Source organism: Numenius arquata, chromosome 8 (genome assembly GCF_964106895.1).
Source record: "Numenius arquata chromosome 8, bNumArq3.hap1.1, whole genome shotgun sequence".
NCBI lineage: Eukaryota > Metazoa > Chordata > Aves > Charadriiformes > Scolopacidae > Numenius > Numenius arquata.
This window is the reverse complement of record NC_133583.1, coordinates 41,715,589-41,739,797: the sequence shown is the minus strand read 5'-3', so window position 1 is coordinate 41,739,797 and position 24,209 is coordinate 41,715,589. Positions and strand designations below refer to the sequence as shown.

Sequence of the window (24,209 nt, the reverse complement as noted above, 5' to 3'; positions counted from 1 at the left end):
TCAGAGTTATGGGGATTTGTCTTCCCAAGTAACCGTTACGCATGACAGATCCCTGCTTTCCTGGAGATGGCTGAACATCTGCTTGCCAATGGGAGTGAATGAATTCCTTGTTTTACTTTGCTTGCATATACAGCTTTTGCTTTACTTATTAAATTGCCTTTATCTCAACCCATGCATTTTCTCACTTTTACCCTTCCAATTCTCTCCCCCATCCCACCAGGTAGGGGGAGTGGGCGAGCAGCTGTGTGGTGCTTAGTTGCCAGCTGGGGTTAAGCCACAACAGCAAGGTCCTACCAAGGTCTTTCTCTCCTAATCTTACAGATCATGTCTTTCTATTAAAAGCTATAGAAGCACATTCACCAGCTGAACTACATTCCATGTACTACTTTTTAAACTGTGTACTCCTAACTCTCTCCAACATCTAAAAGATTTACATAAAATAGTCTTTAAGTCCCCTGGAAAGAGGAGCCTGAGAAGATGCTATATACCAAGGCCAGGAGCCAAGGAACTGACTACAGTACCAAGGGACAAGACTCATGTATAGAGAATACTGTAGGACCTATGACTTCAGGGCTCCAAGCAACCCAATGTTTCTCACCCCTCCTGCAGGACAGAAAAAATCCCATCCTCTGCTTAGCTTACTAGAAGAAAACAGTGACAGCTCTGCATGAAAAGCATTTTGGTGCCTGTGACTGATGGCATTTCTTGCCATAACCTTATGTAGTTATATGTCACTATGCTCACTAGTCAAGTCCTCATAAAGAAGCATTATTTCTTCAAATTTTCTTTGCAAAAAAAAGAAAAAATTCCACAAAAAAAATATTATTAAGACCCCATCCTCTGACTAGGTGAATGAGCAAGAAAAGAGTATATGCACTTCTATTTTGGATTAGCGTTATCTGAAAATCACAGCATAAAAGATGACTTAGATAGCAATGAAACAAATTTCCTCATGTGACAGCTGAGGGTACTTACCACAGGCAAAGCCAAATATGAAAATGAGACTAGCTTTTCGCACAGGAGTAACTGGAAATATTAAGTCTGCTTGAGAACCATCCACCTGAGTCAAAGGAATAAGAACTAGGAAAAAGGCTGTAACCAGTAGAGCACAACCCTTGTATCAAGACCCTGGTGCAGTTGTGCTACATGCTGGCACACAGATTTTCCATCCTTATCGTTCCTCACGAAAAACTGAAGAATGATTTGACTTAAAACAATCTGAAGCTCATTCATAAACTATGAGCACCATATGCAAACACCAACAAAATGTTATCTCAGCTCTTTTATTTTAAACTACATGTTGACTCTGAAGTAATTGTACATGATAGCAAGACATGTCATGAGAAGACATATGAGTTGATAATTCACGTATGTCTGGAAAAAAAATAGGCTGCAGTTTCTCCTCAATTTCCATTTTCTTTGAGATTCAAAGGACATGTCCTTGTACTGAGATGTTCAGGAAAGCCAAGTATTTAAATATATAAATATATAATATTAAAGTATTTAAATATATTTTATATTAATCACCATCTAAAATAGCAAAGTCAGAAGAAAACTTGCTGTCTTTTTCAAAATCCCATCAAGAAAAAAAATCGTGAAAAGACTATATGCATATTTATATGCATTCTTTATTATGCTCATCACTGACTGGTGTCTAAAACCTTACTGTAACACTATAGGGTCCACATACATTAAGATAGTGACCTCAGACTCTGTAATATATACAAAGTCAGAAGAAACAAATGGAAGGGGAAAAAAAACCCACCCACGAAACTGGAAAGCACGTATAAGAATGCACAAAGAACCACTAAATTGGTTCATTGAGAGACAATACTGTTTAAAAGTCAACATAATTACATATCTTTAAATATCATGCATCATGTCAAGTTAGTCAAAACGAAAGCTTACACTTATTTCTATGGAAGTGGAAAGTCAAGTCTTGGGGAGGAGGGAGCAACAAAGTAGGACAGTACAAACGCTGTTGCTGTGAAGTATTTTTTCCCCTCTCAAAAAGTATTCAGAAAATCAGAGATGGGGGCTATTACAATGGCTGCAGATCTTACAGAGTTATAGCCATCTGTTGTGTCACCTAGTTACAGACACACAGACATAATCAAAACCAGGGAAAACTGCTCAAATAAGTGTAATTTTCTGTGAATAAGATACTATGCATCTTTAGTAAGCTTGAGAATCTCCCAATACAAATTTAAGGGAATGAATGGTATTGGGTTTTTTCTCCTGTAAGAAATGACATGATCAAGAACTTTCCTATACACAGAAATGAACAGGGTTTATGTGTAGCTACATTTGTCAGCTGGGCATTCAAAAGTTCTTTTCACAGTGAACATTAGAAAGAGCATTAGAAGAATGCTGCTGTAACACTGTTTATTCACATGCAGCTTGAGAACAACATCCAGGATTAATACATAGCCTCAGGTCTCAGTTCCATAGAGTTTAGAGAGAAGAGCATCTAACACACCTCTGTATGGCACTATGCACTCTTCTAGTTCTGTGTCCCATTTACTGTCTTCTTTGTAAGGTTTTCACTCCATTGGAAGCTTTCCTGTCTGAACCTGAATAGCTTTCTTCTCCCATAACCTCCTGGCCTGCCTTCAGACAGCTCAGGCTGCTGTATTCCCCTTCTTGTCAGTCTCTTAAAAGCCGCTGTGTTCAAGCTGAGGTGAGAGATACAAGCATGTCCCAAAGCACAAGGCAAGCACCTTCCCAGCAGTTCCCAAGTAAGCAGGGACATACGGAGCCAAGATTCACCAGAAGACAAGTGTGATGCAAGGCTCCTTGGTATGAGCTAGGTGGAGGAGTCTAGTTCAGGTCCCACAAAGAGCGCTCCTCAAGACAGCTGGGCTAGGTAGCACAGTTCCTGAGCTAATAAATTGGGTCTCTCAGCAGGGGTGGCTCTGTCACAGCACGTCCCTCACATGGATATGCTACTCTCAAGTCTAGAAGTGGCTCCAACTATTACAAGTGAAGTGCCTTTAGTTCCCAGAGCACTGCACAGGACAGACCTGCCCCTGCTTAATGGGTTTAACTTGGACAGTATGAATAGCCCATTCCCTCCCTGCAACCAGAGCTTAACCTAGTACCCTTACTATAATCATCCACATTTTACAACAAAATGCAATAACGTGGTTTTGAAAATGCTATTTTTGAACATATACACTGAATATTTTCTAAGTAACGCTAAAACTCTTAAAGTATTTTTCCTCTCTGGAAAACATATTGGACTTATTAATCAGTCTTCAGCTCCTGAGTGTTACTACTACTATTGCATGTGTCAACAGAGCAACAGGAAAGATCAAGGTGGCTGCAAAGCAAAAAGAAACAAAAATCATTATTCTTTTAACACGATTACCAAATTTCTCCTTTCTCTTCTTGAAGCCATTTTTATCTCAGATTTTTAATTCTTATTCTTATGCAGCAGTTTCCCTTGTGTATACACTGTTTGAGCTTTCAATTTTTAATTTTTCTTCAATAGTGCCCTATCTTCCCTTTTCTTTTTTTTTTTCCTTCTTCATTACTTGGGCTTTTCCTCTCCTGTTTTGTTTCCTCACGCTTGTTTACTTTTTTCCCCTAGTTCTCACTAATTATTTCATGTCTCTTGGTCTGTTTCATTATGTGTCATGGCTTTTCCTTTCTTATTTTTTTATATTGCATTCCTTTATTACACTCCTGCAGCCCTCTGATTTCTATGTGCTTGCTTAACTATTACCCAAATGGCTCCAAGCAGGACACACTCAAACTGAAGAATAAATAAATTAAAAGAAAAATACTATCTGTGGCCATGTGGTGTTGCCTAGCAACGCCCTGTACCTCTCCACAGCTTTTCTAGAGCCCTGGTGGCAACAGAGATTTTCAGACTTATTGCTACAAATATATGCAAGATCCTTCTCGCATTGTTTGTCCGTTCACTAGCAAAAAAATGCAGAGGAAAATATAAATGAGAAAGAAAAACTCCAGAGAAAGAACCGAGAACAGGACTACTCTTCCTGCACAAGAAATGGCCACATACTCTGATGCACGCTGCCCCCTTGTCTCTCACGTACTCCGTTTAGCACGCTCAAGTTTATGCGTTACCACTCTTCACTAATACTACTACTGTTACAACCTTTGAGAAAGAGAATGTAAATAATATTTCTTATGCAATTAAAATTTGTGTTAAATTTACTCAACTCTTAAATAGTTACTGTGAATGTGTTACTGGCTGAGATTCATCGATTTCTTACACTCTTGTGAAGTTGCTTCTGAAAGCTTTACACCAAAGAAAAGACAGTAGGCAGCCTCCAAATTGTATAGGATAGGAAAAATGGTCGAAGCATTGTCAAAAATGCATTGGGATTATTAAGGACATGAAGTTTACTCCTAAGGCTTATAGATCCAGTCTTAAAAGATTTTCGATATCTATTGTTTCTAATGACTTCAGATGTGACAGAAGTGAAAGTGAAGCTTCACCCCCACTCCCTCTTTTGTTTTAAAACAGAAGTTTGCTGGGCTCAGTCTTCAAAAGTTAGAAACAAAAGCTCATTAAGTCCATAATTTACAAAGTATTGATGATTCAGCATCAGCTAGACTGAGTTTCAAGAGGACAGATACTAAACAAGTTTCCCTGGCAGTCCTTTTTTATTTCACAGCAATGAAAGACTCCTTCCAACAGCCAATGGCAACTTCTGAGAAAGAAAGCTCTTTTTAATTTTGGGATGGAAGTAATGCTTATCCAAGGGACTAAAACACTTAGGAAACCAGGAATCGTGGATGGGGAGTCAAAAAATAGAAATGCTAAAGTAAAAGATAACTACATCATTTAGGTAAGATGCAACCTGTGATGAAGCCCTACAGAACGGAGAAAACATTCAGTTAACATGTATCTTTCTGACGGGCATCAAAATCAATGTTATTGCCTGGGATTTTTTTTTATATAGCTAAATCAGCCTCAAAGCAATTTGATGTCTGCATAGGAGAGTATCAGTAGCAAGTGAAAAGAATGCGCATCAGACCACATACCTTAAAAACATATTTAATAGCATCAGTCTGCATGTCAGCTACAAATTGTTACGTAGTAAAGAGAAACCACAAATGATCCACAGAGGTAAACAAAGGACAGAAACTAATATTCAGGTACACAATCCCAGTTTTTTAACCTCATTCCCACAGTAATGTTTGAAGAAATTAAAGGCTGAAGTAAGGGTATGTAGAGTTAGTTGGAGAACATAGCAGAACCCGTAGATGATACAGCCCACCATAAAACAAACACGGGCATTGCAAAGTCAAGCACTTACATTCAAAAATGCCTAAAAAAGGTTTGCTGTTTCAAAACTTGATGTGGTCCCTTCACACATATGCAGCAAAACAGCAGTTTGAATGATATGATCATATGCTATTTTACACAGAAGTGCTGCCTGACTCAGAAGACAGAGAATAGTGCTCACCTAATCAATAGCCTTTCAACATTTGTGCTTAGTGTATAGCTTTACTTACTGCACACTATTCAAAACCTTACTTGAAGGCAGAACTACTTTTCCCTGTAAACATTTCAATGACACTCATCACTATGGTATCTGAAGTGATTTAAAAGCAATTTATTCTACATACTATGAATATCCCCTTTAAACAGGTAGCAATTGGCACAGAAAGTCTATCGAATAACTGAGCATGCTATGGCAGACACCTGTGGTCCAAAACATTAAAGTATACAGGAGACTGGAAGTGACAACTTGGATGATCAGAGTTACTCTCTTGCTTTCCCATTCAGTTCACATACAGATTTTCTCATCCAGTTGATGGAAGCAGCACCCTCTGAAGAGCTGGTATTTCCTAAATCATCTTCTCTCTTAATTCCAACCAGTAAGCTCCTAGTCATTCTTATCCTCAGCCCTTGGCTGTACAGCCTCCTAATTGTGCTATTAAATTTATTCTTGTCTATTTCTTTATTCTAAACTTCAGTGTCACATAGTTCTTTATGATGTTCTAGTTCCCTCTGTATTGACAGTGCCTGTCGACTTTCTTGTAACATGTTCCTAATATTTATGTCATGCTTATTAATGAAAATATTAAATGGTATGAATCTGAAGACTGATCCTTCAACAAGCTCTGTTCAAAGCCCGAAAGCTCTTTTTCAAGCACTACTCACTCTCATTTCCTTTCCAGCCAGTCCCTTATTCATGTTACTATTCTAATCTAAGCAGAATGATACTTCATTACTAATTGGCAAAAAAAAAACCAAAACACAACCTTGTCGGTGTGTCATGATCTACCCCTAATATCCTTCAGTATTCCATCTTATACTTACCTTAATATGTTTAATAAATCTTTGCTTCAAAATTGGTTTTCAAAGTTTTGCATGCTGCTGATATAGAGTTATAGTTGCCCATCAATTCTCCATCTTTTAATACACAGAAATTGCATCGGCTATTCTTTAATTATGTACCATAATATACAGCTTGCTTTACTCTTAGGCCTGTAATTTCACATGGCAATTTTTCTGTGATACTTTTATGGACATTTTTCTGTCCCTTTGACTTCAGAGATTAAACCCTCCAAGTTTTCCTTCTGGTCTGTTAATTTCCTGGGTTAATTTCCACTTCTGCACTTCTCTGCCCATTCGGCACCTCTTGTTTTACTCCCATTTTACTGAAACTACAACAACAACTTACAAAGATTTTAGACAATGCCTAGGATGTTTAATCCTATCTTCACACTGGCTTTCCTTTTTCTTTTATTTCTTTTAATTTAGGTAGCTTAAGAACCTTTTACTATTTGTTTTATATAGCTGAATAACCTTTTACTATTTGTTTTAATTTCTTTCGCCAGGTGTGACTCAACTTGACTTTTGAAAGTTCTCACTTTTCCCTCTGTACTCCCTGCTTTGCCCATCAATCCCATTTTTTTTTTCAATTCCTTAAGGGTTATCCTCATACTCCAAATATTCTTTTTGAAGTTGTTTTCTAGTTCAGTCTGCGGTTCTTCTTTACAAGTTGGGATGCAAATTCCAAATCACTTTTGTATATTTGAATTAATAACAATCTCCTCAAAATTCACGTATTCAGGCTCTTTCAGTTCAGTTCAGAGATCTAAATAGTTTTCTTAACTTCTGAGTTTGTCTTATAAAAAAATAAAATAAATTTTGGCAATTCTTCTATAGAATTTATATTAACTAAAAAAAAAGCTTGATTAACATTGTATTCCGTGATTATCTATTCTATGACTTCCCCCATTTTCTAAATTCAAGGCTAAAGGGAAACAGGGAATGAGGTATTAAACGCTTTAAAAGGCAAGATAAGAATTTAAAAATCAAGCCAAATTGAAGGGTCAGAATTTAAGCCATAAATTGAATACAAAACAATCCAATGCTCTTACATAAGGAACAACACATTGTAGGACAGTTCGTTGCGTGAGGCAAAGAAATTATTTCATTCTACTCAGTGCTAGCTAGGTCCCAGATGAAAAATTGTGTAATTTTTCATCATCATGATTAGAGAGAGATGCAGAAAATGAAAATCCAAAGAAAAGTAACAAAATAACAGCTTCAGAAAACACGACCAGCAAAGAGTTGAAGGAAAATAGAAAACTGGAAGGATAGCTAACAGGAATCTTCTAATAGAACAAATTTTATACCAAAAGGGAACAATCATTAATTGTTCTGCAACTAGGAAGAGAAGAACAAGATGACAATTTGATCTCCAACAAATGAAATATACTATATTTTAGGAAAAACTTGCTGCTGCATTGATTAAACACTAACAAGAAGTTTCCAGCATCATATGCCTTTAGAAGTGGATTATACAAATATCTGTCAAGAAATGTCTAGCTATATTTCATTCTGTCCCAATCCAAAAATCCTCTCACTAACCCTCTGAAACCTACATTTTTGTGATTCTATGATTAGATTGATTTCTATTTACAGCCACAGCCAAATTTAAACCTTCTGTGTGGAGACTCAATAGCATATTCTCAGCACACTAGAAACGAGTTTACTGCCCTTCCCTAAAGTGATTTACCCTTGCTATCTTTTTACCGTCTGTTGCATTACTAACATAAAATGCTTTACCTTTATGTTTGTCTTTCCTGAATAGTACATATCCTATAAAGGCAACTATACAGGTAGTCATTTGGATGCTTCTTAACTTGATTACTTGATTTAACAATGTTAATAACGTTCCTCTTACCTGGTACTTGAACAAGAAATCTTCAACTTATTTTTTTAAAGGAAAATACAAAAATACATTAATTACAACTTGATAATTTTCAAACAGAATACACGTCTAGGATCTTAACTCTACAGAAGAAAACCTCTATCATTTTAGCTACCAAATAAGCAACAGTAGGTTGGTGTTCTCGGTATCAGAGAGGAACAAACGGTTTTGCTGAGTGATTGTTCCAGATACTTGCTGAAGAAACAGGACTGACTGGAGATGGAAGAAGTGACTGCAGAAAACACATACATGTAGATTTCTGAAGACAGCTGGAACAGGCACACAGCCAGAAAGACTAAGAGGGAATACATTTCGACATGGCAACATCACCACTCCAGAGACTGGACCACCCACCAGTTCCCATTTCATCAATATGAAGCGCACACGCTATAAGGAAGGTTCTTATACCAATGAGTACGTAGCACCTTTGCACACTGAAGAATCCCAAAACCATTATTTCTGATATCAGTACTGGATGGGATACTGTGTATATTTTCAACACTGTATTCAAACAATGTATCAGTTTAGAAAACAACAAAAAATCTTTATGAAAGTCTTAAATCATTCCTGAGTAGCACCACCAAAAATTTAAGAGTTCCTGAAACCAGGACACTACTGTAAGCAAACAATACTGAATATTGTAAGGAAAGGAACAGTGAGTGATGAGGCAGTTAACTGCTCTCCACCCGAGGACTGCACATTGTGATAAAAATGCAACAGAAACCGATATCATCATATCTTTTCAATCCCCAGCCTGTTACGCATCCTTGCTTCAAAGCACGAGGATGCTAGTGGGGTTTTTTTCATATAATGCTATCAGGATTGGTTAAAAGATCAAAACCAAGCCTTTCTGCCAGACCTGTTCATTCATACTTAAATCAAGTGATTTTTTTGTGATACGCATATATGACTAATTTTTTAATATGCATAAAAGAATTGATGGGACTGGCACTCAGAAAATTTTTGTCCAAATATATGGCAAAGTTGTAGTCAAACTACAAGCATGGTATTGTAATGAACATGTCAGTGCAACTTAATATTGGATAGTGCTACCAGCCCTGCTTAATACAGGATTCAGCAAGCTATCATACTTCCTTCACACTAAAATTGGTGTCTCAGCTCCTCTTACTTCTAGCAAGCAGATGTCTTCCAGGACTTAGACAATATAAATAGATCTGAAGGGAGTAATTACTAAGAGGCACAGAGACACAATGGCACAGGTTTCTCCAAGAAACAATGTTCAAGCACTTAAAATTTCTCAACCTAAAGCTCATGCTCATTTTTAATTTTATAGATTTCTAAACAGAATGAACATGGGGCTTTTGCTATAAAAGAAGAAAGTCTAAGAGAAGAAAGGGAAGAGCAAAAAAGCAGTATAGGTTTCAGCATAGATAACAGTTTACAAAAGAAATCAAAAGTGGGAGTAGAGGGGCTAAAAAAAGAGAAACTAGTTTTCTTGTTATTTATTCTGTTTTCCAATACACCAACACAAGAAGGCACCTTTATCTCCATCCAATAACCACAGGGAAGTGGTGTACAGAAATCAACATCTAAAAGAATATAAGGCTAAGCAGAAGATGAAAGTTAACAGTGAAGATTGGTCCTACCTCTACTCTGATCTGCTTAGTTTAAATGTGAAGGGGAATGAGTTGATCAGACTTACCTAGAATTCAGCATTTACAGCAGGCAAGCACTTTTCATTTTGTCATGTATATATGTGTAAAACCAAACAATTTGCAACTCTGAGACGCTTCAGTTTTTAAATGGTTAAGATCAGAAATACACCTGGAACTAAAAATCTTTGCTGAGTACTGCTCTATAAGAAGGGGAATTATCCAACATCAAACCTGAAGGACACCAAGCCTGAAGAACCCTGAACAGAGGAAGTTAAGAGGTCAGAGGTGGTTTTTGCACAGCACTCCAGAAGGTCCACAAGGTAAGAAGGAACCTTTTGCAGAGGACTAAAAAAGGATTTTGCATAATTTGTCATCAGATAGAATTTGAAATTTGATACACAGAAAATGTGCATAAACACACTAATTTATAGCAGTCAGGCAAGTTAAGAGCTATCAAGATATTCTAATGAAAATAGCTTAAGACATTGAAACTAAAATAAAACAGAAAATTCAAGGAGTACAATAGCCATTTCTTAGAGGAAGTATAAGCAATATCCAGTGGAACGGTTATAAATGTCAGCATATGGTATCAATACGAGAAAATGCAGAGTAATTAGTTAATCTAAAAAATGCATGAGTAGGAATTTGACTGCTAAATGATTAAACTGGTACATTTTAAAATGTGTATTAATATTTAATTATTGACACTATGAGAAAAGAGAAAAATCTCTTGATGTTACTTCTCAGCTCTTTCTGATACTCAGTAACCCATGTATTATTCATATGAATAGTTTGTGCATATACAGTCAATCACTAGTTAAATAAAAGAATCATTCTCAAATTCCCTAATCACCTCAATAGATCCTAATGCAATATTTTCCACATTTGGGAATCAGAGCGTTTTATTTAAGAAATCAGTCCGGCCATGATGAATACAGTGCAGCCTGAGCAGACATCAGTTCAAAGAATCAGATGTCAAAGTGCTCCCTCTAATGTCCCTTAATCATCACACCAATTAGTGGTTGAATAGTGATGTGATTAAAAAGACTGCTGCTATCCTATACCTATTCAGACTAGTAGAATTCTACATATGTTCTACCAATTAATGTTTGAATAGAGCAGCGATTAGAGAGACATCTGCCATTGTATATTCATTCAGAAAAGAGCTAAACTTGCATATTCATATGCAATGAAGACAAAAATAAATATTTGCAAAGGTAAACTATACGTTTAGATTATAAAGATAATTGAGTTGATTTCCTTTAATGAGTGTTCTCTATTTTACAATATTTGGGATTATTTTTTATTTATAAATATATAATCTTTCATCAATACATGTCTAGAAATGGCTAAATTATTCACTGAAAAAGCATTTATTCATTAAGGTTCCTGATTTCAGGCCTCGGGTGAACTGGGTTTCAAATCTACTTGTTTGCAATTTGCACTATTTTTGCTCCATCAGTTATTTGTGAACTGCTAACTAGATTATTCTGTAACTGTGATACATGATTGGGCACAAAAATCACGTGACATTTTTCCATCTCGTTGGAAGGCAATACTTAGAGTAACAGATTATAGCTGCGAAAGAATCATCTTATTTACAGGTTCTTCTATGCAAGCTTGTACAGTAAGAGTTCCTTACAAACCTCTTTTTTAAATAAGAATTCCTTTCTACAGATGTTCATATACAGCAGCAACAGCCACAGAAATAAGTAAAAAGCAGCTTGAAGTTTTAGCAAACTCTTATTACTACTGTTTTAAGGGAGTAACCTTGTCCTCCAAATTTAAAGAACAACATGATCTGTTGTATCTTGCAATGAATTGCAGATCTCACTCTCCACCATTAGCATGCAGCAATCTGACAGTTGCACCTTAATGTTGCACAGAACAAGACAAGGCAAAGAATTTGGCTCTTTCTTATGGCTAGAAAGAACAGTTTAAGACTCTTGCCCAAAAGTGATGTCCCTGCAAAAAACAGCAGAGCTTAAAAATGATTTTGTTCAAGGCTCTTGTTGCACAATGCTGATCAGGCTTAGCAAACCTAAGGACAAAGAACAATGCTACAACTGCCAGAAAATCAATACTGTTACAGGCTATGGCAATTAACTACAAACCAATTTAAACCCTATTTCCTTTTCACCTTTCTTGTCTTGTTGAAATACTTCCAACTCTACCATCTGGAGCAATTATTACTATTATTTCTAAATGCATAAACTGAAGAAAGTCTGAATACGTAGGTGGGTTTATATCATCTTCTCACCTATCCTTAGTAGCTACCTCCAAGGTTTAATTACAAAAAAAGGCTGGACTACAATATAGCATTGAATTCTCCAGTGACAAGTGAATTTATGAAAATTGCGAAGATTAATTTCATTAAAACAACAAACCTGCATGTGTATAACGTAAAAGCAGAACTTACCTTATAATGCCTAGAAACCCTATTCATAAAGCAAGGAAAAAAAAAGTGTGCTGGGTGTAACACAAATGCACACAACGCGTGCCCATCTAGTTCATGATTTAAATGTCAGCAAGCATAAAATACATACAAAAATGGAATGATAGAGTTGGAAACAATAAATAAAAACATAAATCAGATGTTTAAACAATCCTGAACTACCTAGGAAAACCCTGAAATCAAAGAAAGTCCTTACAGCATCCACAGTTCATTGTTTTACTTTTATCTGTAAATTGATGACCTAATGTGATCTAAATTCTGCTTTCTTCTCCAAGATTTACTGTCAGTATAGCCATCACAAAATTCTTCTACTTTTAATTTCTTCCGACCAACAGAAAGCTTTGTTTCCCCAGACCAAAGTAGTCACCAGTCACTAGTCACCACAGACTAGTGGCATCTGTTTATACCACGTTTCAGCATGACTCAGAAGAACCTACTGTTAATTCTTAGGTTTACAACTAACCTATTGACTATTGCTATTGACTCAGCAATAAAGAGTTTACCTAGTTTGATCTAAATCTGAGTTAAAATTTCTGAAGGAAAGCTGACTGACGTTGCACCTACAGCTATAAATAATTTTTACAACAAAATTTTGTTGCTAACACAGTAAATAAACAATAGCACCCATTGAAAGCATAATTGAACCTTCCTTCATAAGAATGCTTTTTCAAATGTTGAGGAAAGATATTGACACTCAGTTTCCACTTCAGCAGTCATTTAGCGGGCAACCCAAAGTGTCTCAGAGCAGGCTAGGAGTTAAAATTTCACTTGTGTAATTATTCTGAGGAAATATGTAAGTCTGCCATCTGGAAGTGTATTAGACATTACAAAGTCACTGTGTGCATGCCTCAGCAGATGCAGCTTTTGTTCAGAGTTTTGAGGGCTGTTAATTTAATTAGTTTTGTATTTTCATACTCCCACCTTCCCTCCAACAATAATTCTGCAAAGGCAGCATCAGTACAGCTTTATAAGAATCCAAAGCTAAAAGCCAAATTCAGATTTTAAGGAAATGCAAACAAGTATACTTCCTATGGACTTCAAATACAGCTTGACCAGTTCATTAGCAGACCTAAACGTAACTGCCAATGGCTACTCGTACCGTAATAGAAAATTGTGCTCAATGTATCATTTCCTACATTAGTTTTCTTGTTCTAAGAAGGCTAGGAAAGGATTCTATCATTTTGTTTGCTTTATTTATCAACAACAATGATCTGGAGAATGTAAAAAAGTCTCTCATTTTTTCCTAATGCCTTTTATGTAATGGGATACCACACTAATGTTTAGGTTTGATTTTTTTAGTTTTTCTGCCAGAATAGTAAGCTGTGTGGTAAAACTTTAAAACTTGCACACTAAAAGCTATATACTTCTGAGTAAAGAAAAAATTGACAGTTCTAAAAACTAGCACCATTACTAGCCAAAAAATAAGGACTAGCCCTTTACATTTTTTTCAAGCTTTTTACAATTCTTATGATGACTTGCAAACTAAATAATGTGACATTTCTACAAAATAATTCATACTATCCAGTATAAGAACTATCTGTGATGAAGGTGTGTACTTATACAGATATACCTATTTGCTTATCTCTAACCTTTGACCCTGTAAGTTGCAACACATGAGCAATCTCTGTCAGTTCAGGGTCCTGATAACTATAGATAACAGAACTATAAACCCAAGTTATGAGACTGTAAACCTATGCCAAAACATCATCCTGCAATATTTTACAACATTCAGAATTTCTTTCAAATGAAAATCCAGCCAAGGCACACAAGGTAGTCATGAACCCAACATTGGTGCTATTTGCACAGCCCAAGAAACTCAGGCCTTGGGGATCCAAGAACATTTGAGACACCATGAGGTACGCACGCACAGCTCAAAGCAGGAATGTAGGAAGAGAGAGAATTTCTAGAAAGCTATGCACTTTCACAATTAACAGCAAAACCTTCAAATATCAAACATTTTATGAATAAACTGAATACAAAAGTCAAACAAGGCTGCTATGGAGGAAAGCTCAGAGATAACCAAGAGTGATCTTAAAGCCTAGAAGCTTTAGAAAATGTGTGTTAACACAACCATGAGGAAGATGTATATGTGTATGCTATAGTTTGAATTCTAACCAACCAGAATAATTTAAATTGGAACAGCTAATGAGGTTACTATACAGACACCTAGCTGCCCTGCTGCATGGATACCTGAGCTTCCTAACAAACACTTTCTGAAAACAGAGGAGTTTACAGCCCAGTATTGATTACAGGTCGCCTGAAGACATAACGATGTAAACTGCAGCTGTCCAGGAGCCGCTTGCTGAGCAGCTCAACTATCCGTGCAGCAGGAACAGACAGTTGTGGGCAATAACTGCATCAGACATCGCAAAATAATCATCCCTGTTCACAAACAGAAGCTTTTCATGTATGTTAGCTTCCAGTTATTATAACATTATCTGAGGCAATAAATAAAATAAGAAAACAGGAATATCAGCTGTAGTAACAGAGAGATGCTTATAATCAATGCTATAAAATGGGAAACTGCAACAGAGTATGGTGGAAATGCTTAGGATACCCTCAGATGCTCTACTCAGCAAATATTTGATGGTCATACCGGATTTCATCATTTTGAGAAACCGAGGAATTTTATGGCGTTTTTGTTTTGGTTTGTGTTTTGTTGTTTGGGTTTGGTTTTTTAATAATAAATGAGTATCGGCTATCAAACCTAAATTTTCCTACTTAGTGAGAGAAGATGTTTTGGTAACACTATGAAAAGACACCATAACATTGTACCCATAAGGGAAATACTTTGCTGATAAAGAAATAGTACTCTACCTAAAAGACTTCTGAATTTAGAGGATTATCTAAGAGAATCTGTAAGACGACAGTAAAAACACTACGAACCTTCTAATCAGATGAGAGATCAAAGTGACAACAAAGTCTGATAGGATTAGTCAAATATCACACTGAGACAAGGAATCTAAATACCTGGAGAGAAAATGATGATATCTAATGGCAGAAATACTGAAGAATACAGTTAGTTTATACTGAAAAAAATATTTATTCTAAAACCGCCTATTTCCTGAAAAATACAAGGCACAAAATTTAAATCCAGAGCCATGTTTTAATCTAAGTTTTATGTATTTATATATAACGTATATACATATGGTCATGTATATATACATATAGATGTATATAAAATAGGTACAAATGATGGGTTCCCCTATTTCTGTACTGAAATAAAATTACCTTTAAAAGTCTCGAAAGGGTAGTGAAGTGCTGCTCTACACAGCATTACTCTTGGAAAACAGAAAGAAAAGGAGCAAGTGGGCAGCAGCTCTGCAGGGCACAGCAGAGGCAGCTGACACTGGCTATCCAGGAGAGCAAGTGGCTCTGCCAGGCTCGGGAGGCAGTGAGCCCCTTGATATTTGAGACGGATCAGACTCCGTAATAAAAGGGGAAAAAGTTGCAGCAAAGACTTACTAAATGACCAAAAAGGAAAAAGATATGGCACGTCATAGGTTCTGAAAAGTAAACAGCTGATCACAAAGTAGCTTTGTATCTACAGGAACAGAACTAGGAGCCAAATTCGGCTACTGAACAACACAGGAAACTCAAATTTGAATTTCTCACACAACTGAGATTTCAGCCTCAATGATTTATTGCATGTTCCAGATGCAATAATAAACATGCACTTACTGAACAGCTTTTGTCAGAATTCCTTTTCCATTGCTTCTTGACTTGTTTCTTTGCTGCAGTTGAATGAAGAGTTGCATGTATCTGTTTTCGAGGATTTAGAGCCAGAATGCTCTGTAGAAAAAGAACAGAAAATATTAAAATACAGATAAAATTTAAAAAATAGTTCAAAGCCTCTTAAATCACACCTCACATGCTAATTTACAGTGCTATGCAAAAACAAAACACGATTACTCAACATTGTAGCCCAACTTCATATGAATTTGTTTAGATTTGTATTGTCCATACCACTTAGGTTTTGAGTATTTAAAGACATTTCTAGGACTGCTTGAGAACAGAATTATATTTAGTGACCATGATAATCGTTTCCATTACTGGATGTTTGTTATGTACAGCATATAGAAACACGTAATTCTGCTTCATTATATCACTCCAAGTAACACTTGTAAAGCAAAACAAGCAAAAATATTTTAAAGGATCTTGGTTATTTCTGGATGTTTCATCATTTCAGTATAAATTCCAATTTCCCCTTCACAGAAATCTGCTTCTGTAGTGAGCTGATGAGTTAACTTCATTTCTTTTACAATGCAAGGACACAAACAAATGTTGGGAACACAGCTGTACTTTTAAGTGACAGTGGTGGTTCTGACAACACAGGCAGAATAAACTTTGTAATATCTTCTATTATACTAGTGTAACTTGAAAAATTAAATCAGCTTTTTGGAACCCAAGCTCTTTTTCAAATCAGGCAAATGACAGGTTTCCGTAGCAAAACTGACCTCATTTAATTCAAAGGGCAAGTGTGAACAGCGTGGGAGCAACAGATCCAGACTCAGGTCTGTGATGGAGAACCAAAACAGACATATTGTTGGTTGTAACCCCTGGAATTGATTTTCTAAGTTTTCCTTTTAAAAAAAAAGACTTTAGCACTATATTTCTCCACTGTGGTGAATAGGGTGTGCTTATTCTGTTACTATACATCAAAGATGTATGAGAATGACCTACAGAAATGGAGACTGAACATGATGAGTATGATGGGGTTATGAATATTATATCAGGATGTTTCCTTATTTTGAAAGTCTGCTTGAGTGGGTAATAATGATGAAAAAGTAATCTGTTGTATTAAGATTTTATTGTGGTGATATTTATGGGGATTTTTGATTTTGTTTTAAATGCACAGGGGTCACTTTCTAATCAACTACTTAACACTTACTCTGGACTGATCAGTAATCCACTATTCCCACAAAAAAAGAAATCTCACCTACTTGAAAATTCTACCTGCAAATAACAACATAGCCCAATAGAGTAACTCCCAGTTTGCCTGAAGGACAAAGAGACAAAATGGGTTACCACATTCAAAAAGCTATAGACTATTTAGCAGCCTACGTGCTGTTGACTTTCAGGAAGAGTTAGAGGGTGCTATCAGATGTGCCTCTGCAATGCCAGCAGTAAACACTCTGCTCCATTTCTGGGTGTTCCCCAGCTGAGTACCTCAGGCAAGATGTGGCAACCAAATGCATTAAGTGGTGGTTTATGCTAATTTATTTCATTCTTAATTAAAACAGAGCAGGGACATTCACATAAGGGATGTCACTTACAGCATCTCAGTTGCTACTTTAATTTCTCAAGATGATCAAACTCAACTGTCAGAGCACATCTGACTCATTGGTGATAGGCTGTTGAGTGCCCGAATCACCCAAACTGGGCAGTAGGTCCTGAATCACACATACACTTCAGCAGAATTTTGTCTACTCTCTTTTGTAACTGCTTAATGCAGTACTCTTGGCCATGAATATTACAATTATTTTAGCAAACTGAAATGAATTGCAAATTTCTAGTAATAAACTGTAACAGATGTACTCCACTGGGTACAGCACCAGTTGGTTTAAAACATGGAACAAATGGTGGGGCAAGCCAAGGACGGAAGAATCCCCATATGTTTGCTCCTGTTGGAATTCTGCAGCAGGAGCATGGCTCCAAGCGCAACAGTTGCAGAAATCCAAAAGGACTACGTAGCGCAGCATGTCCCAGAATTAAATCTGAAATAAAACTGGCACAGAACACACTAAATCACATATACAATACAAGAATTGCTTATATTCCCACTACCTAAATAATATACTATCTGCCTAACTCTTGATTGCTGACCAAGGTGGCTGTTCTAGCTAGAGGTCCCTTGTGTTTAAGAACCACTCAGAAGTTAACTGCCTCAATGGGAAAGTAATGTAAATGCTTTTGGGTCTGTTAAACTGTCAGAAAGGAAAATTAGTGAAGGTGTTTTCATCCCATTCATTTCAGTTCCCTGGTTGGTTTTCTACAGCTTATGGCCAGTCAGACATTTAGTAAATTTAACAAATAAATTCAGGTAGGTCAGCCAGTAAATGGAAAATTACTGAGAAGACAGTTCTAGAGGGAGTGTTGCAACTAATGCTTAATATATGCACCCAGCTAAACAAAAATTAACCACTGTGGACATGCAAGGAAGGAATGCTGAGACCTCCAATCTCTCAAACACACTGGCCATCTGACCAGGCGGAGAGCTCATCGGTGAGGAGAGTTATTTGGGCATCTGTGATCTTGCTTGTCCCAATCCCATGCTTATTCTGCTACATAAATTCTCATTCTTGCCAGATGAGCTGTTGTTTGATTTCTCCAGATGTTGAAAGGGCAAGACTCAAGTTCCCCAACGGGGGATGTGGGTACATAAAATACCACTTTTCAGAGTACTATGAACTTTGGATTTCACATTAAGATGCTATTTGTATAGTAATGGGGAACCTGTGAATTATATAATCAGTGTTTTACATAAGTGGCCACATTCAATTCATTAAAAGTAAAGTAGGTATAAATCCATTATCATTAATGGATGCAAATCAGCATATAACGCTGCTGTATTTTTGTAGATATCTATTTAGGTACTATGTTGATGGAGAAAAAATAGGGCTATGAGTAAGTACCTAGAAGTAAATTCAGTCCATGTTGAGTACACACTTGTGTGTGCACAACCGCACAACATGCATAGTAAAGTTTGCAGCTTTGCACAACGCTGATGATTATAGACACCACCAAAGTATTATACTTTCTTTATTTCTACAGATTAATTTGAAGACTTCACTTTGGAAGGAAAGCCAAGTGGTCTGTCTCTACAGAACACAAACGCGTATTGCAGATGATTCCCTAAATACGACTACCTTAAGGAGTTCCTTTAGTAATAACCCATGACAATGATTTCTTTTATGTCTTTTAAAATACAAAGATTAAGCTAAAAAAATATTACAGAATGGTTTAACTCACTAATACATCCTCTTCCAGAAGGGAAAATATTCATTATGACTAATATATATTGATTTAGGTTGCAAATATCCTAAAATGCTATGAACTACTCATATGTAATGTACATTGAGAATGACTAGCATGTACAAGTGATAGCATTTTAGATTTTACAGTTTTTAAATTTTTAGAATTTAGTAATAAATGGTTATGCTGATTCGTGCCAACACAGTAACATAGCTTCTGAGAATAAACTTGCCATAAGCTATTCATTAGATGTTTATTGCTTAGCTTCTACTTTAAAGGCTATGATTAAGAAGTCTACACAAAAAATACTAGCTCTAATCTTCACCATCATCCATTAATGAAAAGGCTGTAAAAGTTTTAAAACATTATATTATATTACAGCGAGTAATTTATTGATAATTTGAATTAATATTACTCCAAAATAAGTGATTTCAAGGCTGTCATTTGGGATAGGACACATTCTGCAGTTGGGAGCCCTGTTTCTGATACAGCATTTCTAGGGTAAATCAAGAAAGCTTTGGCACATGCTCTGCGATGATTCAACATAAATTTCTGGTATAGAAATTCCATTTCATTAAAAGTGTCACACCCATTTTATTCCCATCTCATAAAGCCATCCTTTTAGCTGAAATCATAAGAAGCTATTGCAATTAAATCTGATTTTTAACTAAGTGCATATTCAGCAAAATAAAATACAGTTATGGAAGCACTATGCTTATTAGGAACACACTAACATTAGCCAGGGGGAGGGAAGGCAGAGAGAGGATTGTGTTACGAAAAAACAGTACAATTTACATCATAGATGGGACTGCAGTAACTTCAAGGCAGTCATCAAAAAGTTCTGCTCATCTAGCATTGCCTTTGTAAAATATATGACATTATTCCAAATTATGAAAGCTTTTCTTTAAAGCACTAAGCTTTGAAGTCTTCAGGTTTTTTCTTTACTCACCTCCCCTCCCTCCTCCCCTTCCCCCCTCTCAAAATAACAACCTTAGAAAGGTGTCCTGGCTATGTGGACCTTATCTCTCATTTGAAACAGGGAATTTGGTAAAAATTTAATAGGTCATATTACTCTGTTTCTAGAAGAACTCCTACTGAAACCAATGAGTTCCATCAGGATTATTTAGTCCTTAGTAATCCTCATCTTTGTTACTGGTAATTCAAAGCAAGAATAAGGATCAGAAAATCCCTCTTCAGGCTCTGCCACAGGTTGCGATATTAAAACTGCATGGGCCTCTTAATAAGACAAAGTAATAGTATGCTCTTTTCATGGATTCTGTATAATTTCTCTAGCTTCTTATGAACAGCCCCAAAATGTCTGCTGAAGTTCAGCACAGATCAACATGCATACAGCCACAACAAGGCTGCTGAAAATGCAACTGTTCACAAGCAGACTATGACTGTGGGCTTAAAATGCGGTCCCATGTGTTATTCTCTTTGTTTTAGCATACAGCACATTCACCTAGCCCAGCCCCTGCAATACACGGGTTATATCCTGTTTTACTCCACTTGCTTCACGGAGCATCTTCAGCTAAACTCTTTTATATATATATATCAATTAAAATTCAGAGGTAGGCTAAGCATGCTAGGGAATGCATGTGGAGAGCAATTTGACCCACCCCATTCCATTAATCTACCCAATTTCCTTAAAAAGAGTTGTAATCTCCCTCACAGCAAGTAACATTAACTGTATTGCAAGATACATATGTTCACCAAGTGAACATAATGAGAACATATTTATTTTTTCTAAGAATAATGAGCATACTAAACAATTAATTTCAAAGCTATGCAAGTGCTAATTCACTGACAGAAACAAATACCTGGGGTTTTTCCCCTGATATTTTTTACTATATCTGAACATGAAGTTAATTTTGTTATTGTTAGTCAGTCAAAGACCAAAGAACATAAGCTCTAAGTATTTGTTCTCATTTTATTTCTCGCATCTACTCTGCCTTTTGGAAAGCTGCAGGAACCACTAAGAGTTAGAAGCAGCACTTCAAACACTGTGTAAAGTTCCTAACTATTACAAGTGGGAGTTTCATTACCAAATGACCAAGAGCAAGTTCCAGTCCTAGGAGAGCTTGTAACACTAGAACATAAATAAGATTTCAAATTGTAAGTATCCACGGTGTCACGTCTTCCAGAAGCTAGCTCTATGTTATTATTCATTATTGAAAGAATATAGGAAAATGTTGTGAATTTCTCCCTCATGATTATGTATGACAAAATATTTCATAAATTGATACTTGCGTCGAATGTGTATTTCCTTACTGAAGATCTGAACTGATGAGAATGCTTACAAACAATTTACATAACCTGGCTGAAAACATATCTTAGGAATTCATCCAAAATTTTCAAAAAGGAGAAAAGACTGTGCTTTCAGAGTAGTTCAATCCAGGTTTAATTGTGAGGCAGCAAAGGCCAGAGAAGCGAGATGAAATGTGAAATGACCACACATGTCAAGGGAATAGTGTGGCCTGCCTTTGGAGAACCCATTTCTAGACCCAGAAAGGATTCCAGACAGCATAGGTAGGACTCAGAAGGGAAATTCTCAAAGAATTATTATTTTATATTACCAGATATGTTTACTGTTACTGAGACAAACAGCTGCATGTGTGAGGAAAGTCACAAGCTGACAGTGAACCCATTTATATTATGGTATATCATAGCATGACAAGCTGCAACCGTCTCATCTCTCTCAACGAGGATAAACTCTCTCAGTATCCATGCCCAAGAAACAGCAATTTACATTATTATGATATCTTCAAACCAGAGTCCTCAAGGTCCAGAGAGCTGGAAGATGGGGGCTCCACTTCTGTGAAGACAGCAGCCTGTGTCTAGGAAATGTGCCAGTAGAGCAGCCTCCTGTGAGACTGGAGCCAAGAAGCCAACAGGCTCAAGGGACTGGGGCCTGACCCTGAATCCTGGTGTGCATATGGGCAGGGAGCTCAAACACACCTGGGAAAAGACACAACTTTTTATCACAAGACATTTCTTCTCTGAGCCACACAAGCTCAGAGTCTTAAAAAAGAGCAAGAACTTGAAGGCCAATGGATGATCTTGTGGTAAGCATATTCTAACTGTGCACTAACAGATCACTGCCTTTAGTACGGCCTTAAGTACTATATATCACAGAATCATAGCATGGTTTGGGATGGAAGGTATCTTAAAGATCATCTAGATACAACCCCCCTGCCATGGGCAGGGACACCTTCTAAAAGACCAGGTTGCTCAAAGCCCCATCCAGCCTGGCCTTGAATGCCTCCAGGGATGGGGCATCCACAACTTCTCTGGGCAACCTGTTCCAGCGTCTCGCTGCCCTCACAGTAAAGAATTTCTTCCAAATATCTCATCTAAATCTACCCTCTTTCAGTTTAGAACCATTATCCCCAATGCTATCACTATAAAAGTCCTGCCTTATCTTCCCTGTAAATACTGGAAGGTCTCCCTGGAGCCTTCTCTTCTCCAGGCTGAAAAACCCCAACTCTCTCAGTCTGTCCTCATAGCATAGGTGCTCCATCCCTCTGATCATCTTCATGGCCCTCCTCTGGACTCACTCCAACAGGTCCATGTCCTTCTTATGTTGGGGGCTTCAGAGCTGGATACAGTACTCCAGGTGGGGTCTCAGGAGAGCATAGTAGAGGAAGAGGATCACCTCCCTCAACCTGCTGGCCATGCTTCTATTGATGCAGCCCAGTTTTCATCTTCATACTTCCACCTAGCTTTAGATTCCTCATAAGACAGACTGCTTCTATATCAGAACAAACACCTTTCTGGCTTCTTGCACTCCCTACACAGCCTCTAATATTTAGTGAGAGTAAGACTGTTCTTTATCCTGTAACAATATTATAGCATACTCGTACCCTAGAGGTGTAGTTCTAGATCCATGATTAGATACTTAGAAAGTGTGGTTTCCAAGATAGATTCACCACCACAGACTTTCATTGTCCTCAGATTTCCCCACAGTATGTAAATACTGCCTTTTAACAAAATGAGCCATTTTCTAAATCGTTCCCACAAAAGTCAGGAAAGTCTTAATTACAACTAGGTGTATATTAACAAAGGTGCAGTATACCTCATGCACTTTGTTATATAAGCAAAGTTAATACATTACAGATTAATAAAGTAGCAAAATTGCATAACTCTAAACAAGGTTTACCTAATTTTGTTGATACATTAACTTTCAAATCAAGAGCTTGATTTCTCTGCCTCAGCAGTGCATTTATTCTAGGTATTACTGTAAATTCTAAAAGGTTTATTACAACAGAAAACAAAAAGTGTTACTTGCCTCACATAGATACCAACCACTATTCTCTATCACAAGAGCTCTGGGTGGTAAATCATTGCGCTGGAAACTCTGCATGCTACCTCGGTACCACAACTTATCTGCAGAAGCGCCTTGACCCTCACAAGGAAAAAATACTCACCGTCTGTGCTTAACTTTTAAGTACCCAAGCAGTATCACAGCATTTTCTGAATTATTCACATATTTAACGTAAGCGTGTATACATTAATAGCCAAACAGTTCACACCAGGTTCAAACTCGACCATACTCTTAAGATGTTCTCAGACCTGAGGCTTCTCCAGGAACACCCTAACTCTGTGATCACATTTTCACACTGTAAAAACACACTACATCAAAAGCCATTAGGGCTAACACAGAAAATTCAGAGAAGGTGTAGCTGAGCGCAACTCTCATGGATTTACTCAAAATCGAATTCACTATTATGAAATCATTTTATTGACTAAAATAATATTTAATTTACAACTTTGAAAAATAGAAGGGTTTAAAATTTGACACAGCTATCCTTCTACACCTACATTCAACATTTTAATACATTTTCTCTCTAACTGGACAGTCTTCAATCATCTAACCAATTGGCCAAGTACTAAAAAGCAGAGCAATTCATGTCACAGCCTTGATTCTTAGCTTCATGATGGCTGTTACTTTACAAGTAA

The 24,209-nt window shown here is 36.9% G+C and overlaps 1 protein-coding gene across 1 annotated transcript in view; it reads right to left on the bottom strand.

The window, feature by feature from the left end:
• The window catches only part of DPYD (dihydropyrimidine dehydrogenase), a 366,613-nt gene that overhangs the window by 329,076 nt on the left and 13,328 nt on the right, over window positions 1-24,209 (bottom strand). Inside the window, 3 exon segments of the mRNA XM_074151782.1 lie at window positions 15,957-16,067; window positions 16,733-16,744; window positions 16,746-16,834. Coding sequence (XP_074007883.1) covers window positions 15,957-16,067; window positions 16,733-16,744; window positions 16,746-16,834 — 212 coding nt within the window.